General features: G+C 33.4%; 1 protein-coding gene across 1 annotated transcript in view; it reads left to right on the top strand.

The window, feature by feature from the left end:
* Positions 1–715: 715 nt before the first annotated feature.
* DNAJC1 (DnaJ heat shock protein family (Hsp40) member C1) overlaps positions 716–13,061 on the top strand; it is a 115,942-nt gene continuing 103,596 nt past the window's right edge. Inside the window, exons 1-4 of the mRNA XM_032775693.2 lie at positions 716–756; positions 7,730–7,895; positions 8,920–9,017; positions 10,178–10,271. Of these exons, the coding sequence (XP_032631584.2) occupies positions 7,803–7,895; positions 8,920–9,017; positions 10,178–10,271 (285 nt within the window). The 5' untranslated portion in view covers positions 716–756; positions 7,730–7,802. The remainder of the gene's footprint in view (positions 757–7,729; positions 7,896–8,919; positions 9,018–10,177; positions 10,272–13,061) is intronic.

Raw genomic sequence — 13,061 nt, forward strand, 5'->3', positions numbered from 1 at the left:
AATATTTTAAAATTAGTAATTTTCAAACAGAGCAAAATTATTCCTGTATTAGTTGGATTTAGTGTTGGACAAAGATCATACAAAATGTTCTGAAGCTAGTTCAGTAACTCAGATTAGTATTCAAGTATTTGAATACATTTGATTTATAAGTATTTTAAAATATTTAGATGTATTCCTGTTAACGAAAACAAATGTTTTATTCTTTTCTCTCTGTATAAAAGCATACATACAAATTCCTGTTAAAAGGGAAAGTCTGTTTGTAAGCCTTTTACTACTTTGCCTTTTAATAGAAGTTGGGAAAAAGATCTTCTCATCAGTCTTCATTATAAGTCATTTAATGTAGATATCAATAAAATAATTATCTTAAGTCTTGATCATTTCCCCTTCTGAATCTTGACATTTAGCTGAGCAATAGAGTATGCCTGTCATAGTTCAGCTTTACCAGTCAATGTTCTTCACAAAAGGAAGGCTACTTGCTGTGTGGTGTTATAATTGGAGAACCTTTGGACCTATTGAAGGGACACTATTAACTTAAAAATCACATTCCCAATGGAAATTTTTACCTATATTTGAGACAAATATCACCTCAGACTGAAATATTAGAGAGAGAAAAAAATCTGTTTTTAAGATTCGATTGCTTTGTGCATGGTGCTTTCACTGTTTCCTTTTCATAGTCATATTCCTAATAAAAGCAATGCTTTTATTTTAGTTGGTGGCTATCTATGAGGTTTTAAAGGATGAAGAGAGAAGGAAGAGGTGAGTACACTTTGCATATTTTTTAAATAAACCTTATGGGTGTTAACCCTACAGAATTTATGCACATCCTTAACTTTATGCACTCTGAGTAATCCTATTGACTTCACTGACTCACACAGAATATAGTTAAGCACATATATAAGTCTTTGCACGATTTTGGGGCATAATTTTTATTTAGCTACTATTTAAAATAAATAGAACGTATATAGGTATATGGCACATGTTTCAGTGAGATAAGCTGATTACTTCTTTTGATTCTGAACATTTTTTAAAACAGTTTGTATTTGGAGTGAAATTTTCTCTGCTAGAACAATCTCTCTCTAAAAGATTGGCATTTGTAGTTCTGTATTTCTGGATCATGTCTACATGGGCAGAGAGCCATAACTTGGTGAGTTACAATTTTAGACATGTGAGTTGGGAATTATAACCCACTTTGCCCACCTGTTGGTTCCTTCTCACTACATAAGAATTTTCACATGATGCTTAGGTACTCTGTTCCTGAATGTTTCTAGCTTCATGTATTTTGCTATTTTTCTTTTTAAAAACATAATTTATGATACTGTAAACATATAATTATATTAGTGTCTGGATAAACGTAAGGGTTTTTTTAAGTGGTAGATAGTTGCCCTGGTATATAATTTAAATATTTAACTAGTGCCCCAGAAGCTTAAGTGGTGGTCCAAGAGTACCTGAAAGATAGTAATGGACAGTAGCTTGTGTTTGGACTGCTTTCCAGAGGACCGTAGTATGCCTGTACATACAGTCTGGTTTTAGGACATCCACTTGAACTAATGATTATCAGGTTAACTTGGCTAAAGAAAAAGAATCATGCTCCCAGCACAGGAGTTCTAGTAAAGTATCTTAAGGTTTACAACTCTCTAAACAGGGATTCTCAGGACCTTCTCTTGAAGGCTTTTGGCTTTGTAGAGATCTTGGCAGGAATCCATGTCTCATAGCAGAGATTATCCTCTGTCTGGTAATCCTCTATTTTGAACAAGCCATGGAAATGTGTTTAAGAGAGTTTTTTAGATTGTGTGTGTTTTCTACTCTGCCTCCCTCTGTGGAGTTTCAGCTTGGAGTCATAGATCAAGGAAAGTTAGGAAGTTTAACAACGGGTACGGTAGAAGGAAGGGGGTCAGTATCTGTTTTAAAATGTTTCCAAAAGTATGAATTAGCCTGAAATCTTATGTCTTCTTGCTTTATGGGTAACATTGTTTTAAATGTATTTTCTGTTTCATCATAGTTTAATGTTGGGGGAGTTTATCATGAGATTTGTCTTTGGAGTGCCTTGGGAATTTTCCCACATCTTCCCCTCACGATTTTGCTTCACTTGTGATTGTGATTCAGTAGCTTGTAACTATTATGTATTTAGGCCTGTCTACCTGAGAAAATTGTACCTATTTATCTAAACCGTTTTAGAAATTTATATATTGAAATTGATGCAGCCTCTTCATATGAAAATTTTATTTCATTTTAAGGAAGCCTTGTATCAAGTTAGCTTAAGTTGATACATTACAAACAATTTTCTTATATGGACAGGGCCTTCCTGATATTTTTATCTCTTTGAGGATGTGTATGAATGAGTAGCCATTCTATAGGTGAAAGTGTGTTGTTCACCTGAAAAGAGATTTCTAGAAATAGTATGCAGTCTATAGTGTAAGATCTAGTTGTCCAATCTCTTCTTCAAGAATCCTTTATCATTTGGATTGGGGACTGAGTTTAAAAACTGAACTGAAAGATACATACGTAAGTAGAGGCACTATTCAGACCCCTGAAGGCACAACCAACTAATAGGTAACTAACTTCTCCTTGATGCAAGTCTGAACTAATCATGCTATGAATCAGTCCTCTAAAGGGACATGCCTGAGGCCAGATAACACACATTCCCCCCCATAACCTTAAAGGTCTGGAGCAGCGGGCGAAAAGGGATAGTGGCCTCTCTAAGAGTCTTCCTACTCCTTTGATGGTTTGGAGGAGGCATTTCATGAGCTGGTGGGCCGACCAGTGGTGCTCAGGTAAGCCATTGTCCCTTGTGTACCTGGGAGAGAGTATATAAGTACTGTCACTCCAGCTGATCCCTCTCTCTTAGCAATTCCCCTGCATAGGAGGTGGTGTTTTTTTTGGTCTGTTGTGGGCATTACACTAGTTGTGTTTTGGGGAGCTGGAAAGAAATTTTCCCCTCAGTGTTGTCAGATTCGCTGGCAGGTAGTGTGGATTTTTTTGCTTCCCCACAGCAACTCAGGACCTGGTCAGATAGGCCAGGAGGTACAATTCAAGGTGTTGGAATTTAGCAGGTGATAGGTCTCCAGTGCTGGTACTTGTTCCATAGGAAGTCTGGTTCACTGATAAACTGAAAGCAGTAGTGAGTATTAGGGGATAGTATTTCCTAAAGGAGCTGGGGAATGGGTTTGGGGCTTCTAATGTCTGGTACAGTGAGACCAACCCCCTTTCCTCAGCCCTTTAAGGCTCATGGAAGGGGAAGATGGTCAGGTCTCAGCAATGGGCTGGGACCAGGTACCAGTGAGGGCTGATGGCAGCCCTCAAATAGGTGGAAAAAATTGAAGAAATGATGACCTGCACTGTATGAGTTACTGCCAGGTAGTTCCCAGATGAGTTAAGTTAATTAAAGTGTAGCCTAATTGAACCACACCCCTTGCATCTTGTCTTTCTTCCTGCATGTCTGGGAAAATGATTGTGTGTATACAGAAACAATAGTTACACTTCACAGAACAAATCAGTGGAGTAACTCCTTTTAGCAGTTTAAAATTTTTTTTTACTGTTAACACATGGAGTTAGGCATGATTTATATTCTTTATTCTCTTTCATTTTGGAGCATAAACGTGCCTTACAGTATTAGTTTAGTAGTGGTAATTTTTTATGAAAACAAAAAATAAAAACCCTGTTTGTCTTTTCCAGGAAGATTCACTCTTGCCAGTAGAATTTACTGCTTTAGCATATTAACACTTAGAATCATAGATTACTAGGGTTGGAAGGGACTTCAAGAGATCATTTAGTCCAACCCCCTGCTGAAAGCAGGACCAATCCCCAAATGGCCCCCTCAAGGATTGAACTCACAACCCTGGGTTTAGCAGGGCAATGCTCAAGCCGCTGAGCTACTTCATATTTTCCTTTTTTTATTTTAATTGTAATAATTTAAATGTGCATGTAATATGCATTAAAATATTATTTACGTACGTGCTGTGTACACAGTAGTGCAGTGCACAAAGCCCTTGGTGTAAATTAATCCACATATAAGTGTTATGTGCTAGATAGGATCTTACATAGGCTTTCTGTGCTGAAGTGAATTTCACCCAGTAAGATTTTTATTGGATAAAATTACAAGCTAAACTTGCTAATAATCATTACTTTGGTTTTAATTTGTAGAGAATTTATGTAATTTTGAACAAACTTTTCCATTCACTACATCTAATCAAATGTCTTAATACATTTAAACCTTAATGTTCTTAACTAGCTTTTGGTTTATACATCCACTTTCGGTAACATTGTGATTTTCATTACAGCAAGCATTAGTGTCTGAATCAAAATAAGCGTCCTAACACTAAATGATGAGTATACCTTAGTACTCTTTGAGTAATTAACTGACTTTACACATAGCATATGGAAAATATAAAGTGTTCTTGACCATATTTGCATTACATGTTGCCTTTGATAGTTTATGAGGAAAAAGCTTCAGTGGTGCTTTTTCCTAAGATTTATATTCTAAATTATAAGATCTCATTATTTCAGACTTGTTTGTTGTCCCTTTTGTAAGCTACATCAGATCTCTGAAGTAATGTGTGAAATGTGAAGTTTCCTGGGCTTTAAAAAAATGGCAGACATTTTATATGATTATAAAATAGATTAATGTTGAAATCAGCTACCAAATTTAATTGATTTTTCTTGCACTATACTAAATTCTAGAGAGTTCTAAAAACTACAACATGAATCATCGTAGGTAGGTGAAATTATCACACTTTCACAACTGTTTCTTAATGGTGGTACTAAATTTTAAATTAATATTTTTAATGAAAGTTTTACTTTCATTATGAAGTTTACTTTCTTGTGCTGTGATTCAGTTACTTCCTGGTATTATTTATTTCCCACTGTAAATTGCTGACTATTTCAAAGTACACAACTGCTGGGCACTCATATGCCGTATACAAGTTGCATTATATGTACTTGCACACATCTGAAGACAGGAAAAAGTAGTGCGGATAGATTAAATGAAATTTTGTGGGAAGGAGAGGTAAAGAGTAATAATTTAAAATAGGTTGATAAAGTAAGAATGCTTTGTAATTCAATTTTGAATATGATTCTCCTTGCTGCACATGCTTTGATTGACTATCCTTCATAGCTGCTAATTTTTTTTTTTTTTTTTTTTGCAAATAAGTACTTTACTGAGTAATGTGTGTTCTTTTTAATTAAACAATGTCTTTAATGTGGAAAACAACATTAAAAATTATGGGAGGCTTTTGAGTAACTCTGGGATCATTGTTCACTTGTAACCCTAAAAATCATCACAGTAGCTTTATTTTTCAATATAGTGCTTAATTACTATAGAAAGCAGTGATTTATCTTTCAACAGCATATATTCTATAAAGTGGGTTATAATAGAAGCTATCTTCCTTTAAAATGGCCAGTCGTGTGAGCCATAATGTTCATTGATAGTAAAATCAATAGAGCATTGATTCTAAGACATAATCCTCAGAGACTGTTGTTCAGAATGCTAGACATAGCCAAGTAAATACTGTGTACTGTTTAGAGTGTTTAATGCATGAAATTCTGCTGTCTTAAATTTGGTTATGTGTTAAACAGGATTGATATATTGTGGTGATAAGACTGCATTGTTGATAATCATAACAATACTGGAAAACAAATATGTAACAGCATTATTTTATCATAACTTACTTGTTTTTCTCTTCTAGTACATAACTTAAGTTTAGTACTTAACTTGTCCCAGTGTATCAGAAAAAAAAATATTTAGTAAATTAATAGTAATGTACAAAAAGACTTATCCTTTTCCCTTCACCCCCAGATATCTCTGAGAGCTTTAAATTGATGGCACACACAAACATAACATTTTGTTATCAACCTTTTTTTCTGAAATCAAATTATTCACTGTCTTGGTTGAATATAATCATTTTTTGCTTCCAAAATATTTCTCTTGTATTTCAACTCTTAACTATTCAGTAGGACTGCAATGCATTACGATTTTTACATTAAACAAGTGTTAAAGTGGTTGTGTTTGCTTGGTTTGCTCTTGAAATATATAGTTTTCCATTCTTTATTAGTCTAAGTTTAAAATGTCATTTCCTAAACTAAGTGCTGAATAGGTTGTTTTTTTTTTCTTATACAAGTAGGTTATTGCCTCAAGTCCTTTTTATTGATTTATTGTGAAGGAAGAAAAGAAGTTATCCTAAAATCAGAATTTACATTTCTTGATATTAATCTTATAAAATTCTGAAAATGTATATAAAGAGAATTTCATGGTGTACATCTTATTTAGTATGTAACCATAGAAGTCAGCAGAATATTGTGCTTTAAATCATTTTCCCTAGTAAATTACTAATAATGTCTCCTGCCTTGAACAAATAAATGGTCATTTATCAGAAGTCAAATTTTCTAGATTTGTTGAATTAAATATATTTTGCACTTAAAACCAGTGTTTTTCCACTAAAAAAAAAAAAAATGAAGTTGCCAGCAATAAATCTTGGTTTTTTTAAATTTCTTAGTACATCTCCAAGGTATCAATTTAATAACTATCAAAGTAGCTACTGCAGTTGTTGCATTTAAATTGATTTACATGTCAAGACTGGCAGTTTAGCAGCTGCGCTATTATTCCTGGATTGGTCAATTTACTTGAGAAAAACCTACTACTGAGTTCTACTGACCTGCATGACAATATAGGCCCTATTTCTGTTCCTGTAATTAGGCCTGCAAGTAACTCAGAATATTTTTAATTAAAATATTTTGGTCAATGTGTTGCACCAAATTAGGCCTTTCAGTACAGATTTAATTCTAGAAATGGTGTGATTAGAATATGTAATGAATTGTGTTCAATTTAAGATTAACAGGTTGTGTATCTTGAACATACAGTATTTGAATGTGACTATTTCAAGTTTTATATTATAGCCTTTTTCCTCTAAGTTTTTCCTCTTCATGTTTTAGGTTAGGTATCTTAAATTTAAATTTTGTAGGGTTATGTAAACCACTTTTGAAGAACATTAAATAAACTAACAGGCAAAGACTGCTTATGTTAAAGTACTTCAAGGAGTAAATGTGGACAAATAAACTGACTTTTTTTATTCAAATGACTTTTGTAAGGACATAGTTACATTAATAAAAGAGAATAGCCTTAAAATAACCTGCTCACATTAAACTGTTTAATTTAACTTTTCAGTAGCATTCTTTAGAAATAAACAAAGTTGCCTGGATCCTGTGAACCTTGATTTCTAGCATCATAAGCAAGAGTTTAATTAGAAGGTACACCTAGCTAGAAGGTTTATGATAGAACACCATAAAGAAAATCAAGAGCCAGCTATTTTACCTCATTATTCATGTTTTTAATTAGTAAAACACTTAAGTAATTGAAACTTGGTTCCTTCCGTTCTCACATTTCAGTTATTTCTCTTGTTGTTCACTTACATCCTGGGGACCTGACCATTGATTGATAGGCATGCAGAACATATGTCTCATTCGACAGCAAATCCTGATTCATAAGAGAATCAGATGGGGGTGCTGTAGGAATAGTAGAGTTTACCACCTTTTCTGCAAAAGATGGGAAACATTTCCACATCATACTGCTCTGAATTCTGTCGGTCCCCTGGTATTTCAAAAAAGTTACATTATTATTATTATTATTATTATTATTATCTTATTTTGTGGTGTTGTGGTAATTTGTCTTTAAAATGAAATAAACCAACTCACTCCATGTTAAACTCTCCATGAAAGCCTGTTATATTTGCTACTGTAGGTATGATGATATTCTGATCAATGGACTACCAGATTGGCGACAGCCTGTATTCTACTACAGGCGGGTGAGAAAAATGAGCAATGCTGAGCTGGCATTACTCTTGTTCATTATTCTCACAGTGGGTCATTATGCTGTGGTTTGGTCAATCTACGTGGAAAAACAGCTGGTAAGTATTGGTAATAAATCAAATGCACTACAATCATTGGTTTATCTGAATTCTTGCAAAAGTTTCCAAATAATAGGGATTTTTACTATATGTCCTTTTCCATTCAAATTAGTTTTCTGGTATTTTAAATGGTTAGTTGTATTAGTAGCAAAGATTTTATTATTTAGTTGTATGATTGATACGTTCTATATGTTCTAGATTCAAAAGTCAAAATGAAATAATTTTTATATGAATGTAACGTAAAATTTTAATTTTTTATACAGTCGCTGATGACAATTAATGAACAAGAGGGTTTTTTTCTAGTTATCAGAGGAAAGAAAGACAGCAGACACCTTCTCTACCATCTGTTGAAGCAGAAACATGTCCTTCCATGGTCATGCTTTTGGTCTTCACAAATGTTGGGTGTCTCTGGTCTTGATTTTCCGAATTTGTATGCACTTTGGCTTTTCCTGTACTTATTGGAGGTTATTTCCAAAATAAAACCTGATAAGTGTTCTCTGGTCCATTAGATAAGCAGTCAAAGCTAAAGCATTTTTCAGTATCTATTCTCCTCCATGCCCACCCCCACTCCACCCCTATATGTCTTTGGAAGCTTTAAGTTGATGGTACAAGCGAACATAACATGAAAAGCAATTGATTTTTGTTTATACTCTTTAAAAAAAACAAACAAACACAAATTGAACAGTATTCACACATTAGCATCTATTTACTTTTTATTTTCCAAGCCACATTATTAAAGTTGATGAATGAGAAAGGAGCCAAGTTGAATGCTTTCTCTTCCTAGAAAACTTTGATTGCTATGGAGATACACATGACTGACAGAGCTGGACTTCATGTGTGTTTAAGGACTGGATGCCATGGCAACAGTTATTGTTAGAGATAGATGATTTTACTTAATCATGTAGGACCCTAGATGTATTTGCATAAATGCTACTCTAATGTTTATCCTTCACAGAAGAGTTCCAGTAACATTCATAGAGTACATGTTAATGATAATTGTAACAGTAATTCTTTCTACATTAAGGATGAACTGCTTAGCAAAAAAAAGAGAGATAAGAAGAAAAAGACAGGAGGCAGGAGTACAGATGAAGTAAAACTTGGGGCTGCTGACAAAAACGAAAGGTGGGAACAGTTACTAGTGTATTTTCATATTTAAATGATTTTGTCAAAGATCTACTTCAGCTATTAAAGAAATTGAGCAAATATTTTACACACTCAGCATGTATGCTTGTATGTGGTGTGTCCACACTGAAAGATAATCTCTTAAATTTATGAGAATGTAGCAAGGCTGGCAATGTGTACTATGATTGCTGTTTATATATATTCAGGGAGACATTGGTGTGGGTTTGTAATATGAAATGTGGTTATGTGGAAGATCAAAAGTAATTGTAAAGCAAAGAATGTATAAAGTCTAGTTTATTTGCAGAAGGGTGCTTATGGTTTATACAACAATTTTTGCAAGAAATTTATTACAAGCTTTTCCACTGAAGATTTAAATTAGGTTAAAAATGTAAACTAACATTCACCATTATTGAGTCTTTAATGTATTGAATTTCTAGTAAGTGCTGAAATTTTGGAGATTCTTTAAGGTTGTTTGTTTCACATAGAAACAAAAGCATTAGTAAAGGATTCTGACACTGCTGTTTAGTTAAGAAACAACATAGGGAAGTGACATCCAGTATTCTCCAAAAGATACCACCATTTCTTCTATTGATTTATAGAAAGAAATAAAGGGTTTAAATAGTTCACACAGCAGGGGCATGAACTGGATCAATGCAGGATGGAGATCAGAGACTATTCTGCCTGTCTTCTATTCTGATGACATCAGTGAGTAATGCTTCAGTGAACTGCAAATGACATTAATTTTTATGTATTGGTTTATTTATGCTACCGTCTTCATATCTAGTTGTCAGCGCTTGTGAACACTTTGGTGATGGTTAGTCTTTTTTCGCTGAAATGATCACTTAAGTCTTGGACTTTATTTTTTTGTAAATGAAGAAAAGTCCTGTTAAAAGAAGATTAAAAATATAACAATTAATAGAAGCACATTGTCTAAATCTAGTCTTGATTCTTTGGTTTGTTACATGCTTTTTAATGGCTTCAGTATTCACAGTGTATATTTTATATTAATGTTAATGCACTTTCAAAATGGATTAATAAGCATTTTGAATTTTACACTTCTAGTCTGAGGCTGTAGGAGAGTTTTGCTGATTTTTGTAAACAGGTATATTGTGTAATGAAAATGTATTTTTAATATTTAAAATAATTTTACTTTGCTGTAGATCATTGGAAAAACCACAGTGGCGTGATTTACTTCCGTGCAAGCTGGGAATTTGGTTTTGTCTTACTGTAAAAGCATTACCTCAGCTGTTGCAGGTAAAAATACAATTTGCACCCCACTTTTTTATGGGATTATTTTGCTGGTTTCATTATGCTGTGATCACACAGTGTTGCTTGTTCACATGATTTTTCTGTCGCCAGAAGTATTTTTCTTATACAGATAAATAATATCCTTAAAATAATAATTTAAAAGTTCATCTAAATGTGAATATATATTTGTAAAATGGGTATTTTGTTTAATATACTGTACAATTCTAATTGTAGTTCTCTCATTTATCTGCACTCTGATTCATAGACAGGCAAGACTTTAAGAATTGTTCAAGAATAAATAGAAAAGGAGGGTGAAAATTACATGTGTATTAGGAGAAGCAGCAGTGTGTGGAAATAAACTGTTAATGGTAACATTATAATTATAGCTTAAATGTATATAAAATATACAGTATTTGTGCAATGTATATTAATATCCAGTTCAAATTTAATAGGAAATAGGGAAATAAATTGAGTTTGTTTTTTTACGTGGAGTAATTTTAATTTTACCCTTTTCACTGGCAACTGATATCTACCTTTTCCTCAAATTAATCCACTAATTTTTTTTTGTAATGACTGAGAAGGTTTTTAAAGAATTCATTCATATTCAAAAATATGTCAGTAGAAGGTTAAGGTTGTACAGTTAGTACTTTGGAGGAGGGAAGAAATCAGGAAAAGCAAAAATTAACATTAGCATAGGAACTTAAATTTGTTCAGCCTGACTGACTATAGTATTCTACTTTAAGTGTATAACAATAGATTTATTTGTTAAAGGCATATTGCAAGATACAGAGGTTATGTAACATCACCAACTTAGTGTCATCATAGTCTGGAAAGTGTCTATGGAAAAAAAATATCTTCTTACATAACAGATTTTTACGCCCTGTGGTTTTGATCATATCTCCTTTAGTGATTAAAAAATAAGATGGTTGCATTTTTATTTATTATTTGTTTCTCTTATTAATACTGTAGAGTTGCTATGAATCAGGGAAAGAAAGCAGGTTTAGATTTTGGCTTACACGTCACTAACATAATTATTAACTAAGGCACCACTGCTGGAACTGTTTCCATGCAGATGAAACAGTTGATTTTACAGGAATGGCATATTAAACAAGCAAGAAAGCAAAACAATGAATTGTTTTATCTGTTAGCAGAATAAACTTGCTAAGGAAGTCACAGAGACAGTAAACATGGTTCTCAGGATTGCCATTTTTAGTGACTTTTTAAAGGATAACTTCTCTTGAATGTTAGTTGTAGACATCTTAACTGCTTGTATTACCTTGCCTTTTAACAAAAAAAGGTGTAGTCTTGATATTGTACTAAAGTAATTTTTAGTTAGTTTTCTTATTTAAAGAAAACATTGATCACTTCCCAGTCACAGTTGGGCTTTTAAGTTCATTCCTCATTTTGGTAAATGAGTTGGGGGAGGAGTGAATTCACACATTGTTGCTATCTGTTGACAATTTCCTGTATTGGTTAACAGGACAGTAGCACATCTTATCATTTTGATTATTTTCTTCATTTACAATTTCTCTGATCCTTTTTCTAGGAGCAATCATGGTGTATTGTGTCATTAGACTATGTTAAAAAAAAAAATTTTAGATGCCTACTGAGCATACCCAAGTTACTTTTCTTCAATCATGTAACTTTATTATCAAACACGACCAGTGATAGTCCATAATTGATTGATTATAATTATAGGCTAAGTTTAAAAGCTCCATCTCTATTTGAATGACGTGTGTGTAGGAGAGAAAGCTGTAGCAATATCTTAGTGGCAAAAGTTTGCCCATGCCACTCACTATCTTCACCTTTAAGCCTTACGTATTACAACTAGCTGAACAGATTTTCCTCAAACTTAAAAAATATATCACTTTTTGGTTGATACCAGAAAGCTTCATACCCAAAAGAGGCTTTAAAAAAAAAAAAGTGAAAGCAAGATTATAATTAAGGTTGCAAAATAGTTTCAATCTAGTATTTGCTCTCAAAAAATATTTACTTATGAGATGATAGGGCATGTTAATGTCCTTCTTGTCACAGTTCTATCCACTTAGATGATTCAGATTGCAAAGATGCTACACATGTCTAATTCTCATTTATCCAACTGAATGTCTTCCTCCCCTTCCCCCTCCTCAGAAATATCAAATCAGGGAAGGAGGCACTTAAAATAATTAAGGTGGCGCTTTACTTGAGAAAAATGCTTTGTTTGCATGTCCTCGGAATGGCCTGTGTCAGTTTCTCTTGCTCTTTTTGCATCATGGAGTTAAAAGAAAAATAGGAGAGGGATGTGTGAGAAAAATGTAGAACTTTCAAACCTGAATTATGTAAGGAATCTTTTATTTTTAATTATTTGGGAGCCTGAGTCAAGAGGAGGAAGAGGAACAATGTGGATTTTCATAGTTGTGCCTGTGGGGTTAGTTAATTTTAGGGGCAGAGAAAGTGAAGAAAACAAAGTAAATTTTAAAAAATTCTTGTAGACAGGGAGCTTGTTGAAAGAAGTGATGTAACAGTGTTGGTAGTCCAGGCCAAATCAGGGGGTTGCTTTTTTGTGAATGTAGTGTGAAACACTGAAACATTAACTTGTATTGTTCAGTGTAATTTTTACTGTAATTAAGTGTATGATTTGTACTGTAGGCACAGAGTACAATAAATGGTTTAGGTAGGAGACACACAAATAGGATACATATTGTTTTTAGGCCCATTTTTGTTTACTCTTTCAGGTGAATGAACAGGGATGAAGGAAGGCTGTAGGTGGCTTATTTTTTTTCTCTTAAAAATCAATAAAAACAAAACGATCCCACT

The sequence above is a fragment of the Chelonoidis abingdonii genome, chromosome 2, assembly GCF_003597395.2.
Source record: "Chelonoidis abingdonii isolate Lonesome George chromosome 2, CheloAbing_2.0, whole genome shotgun sequence".
Lineage (NCBI taxonomy): Eukaryota > Metazoa > Chordata > Testudines > Testudinidae > Chelonoidis > Chelonoidis abingdonii.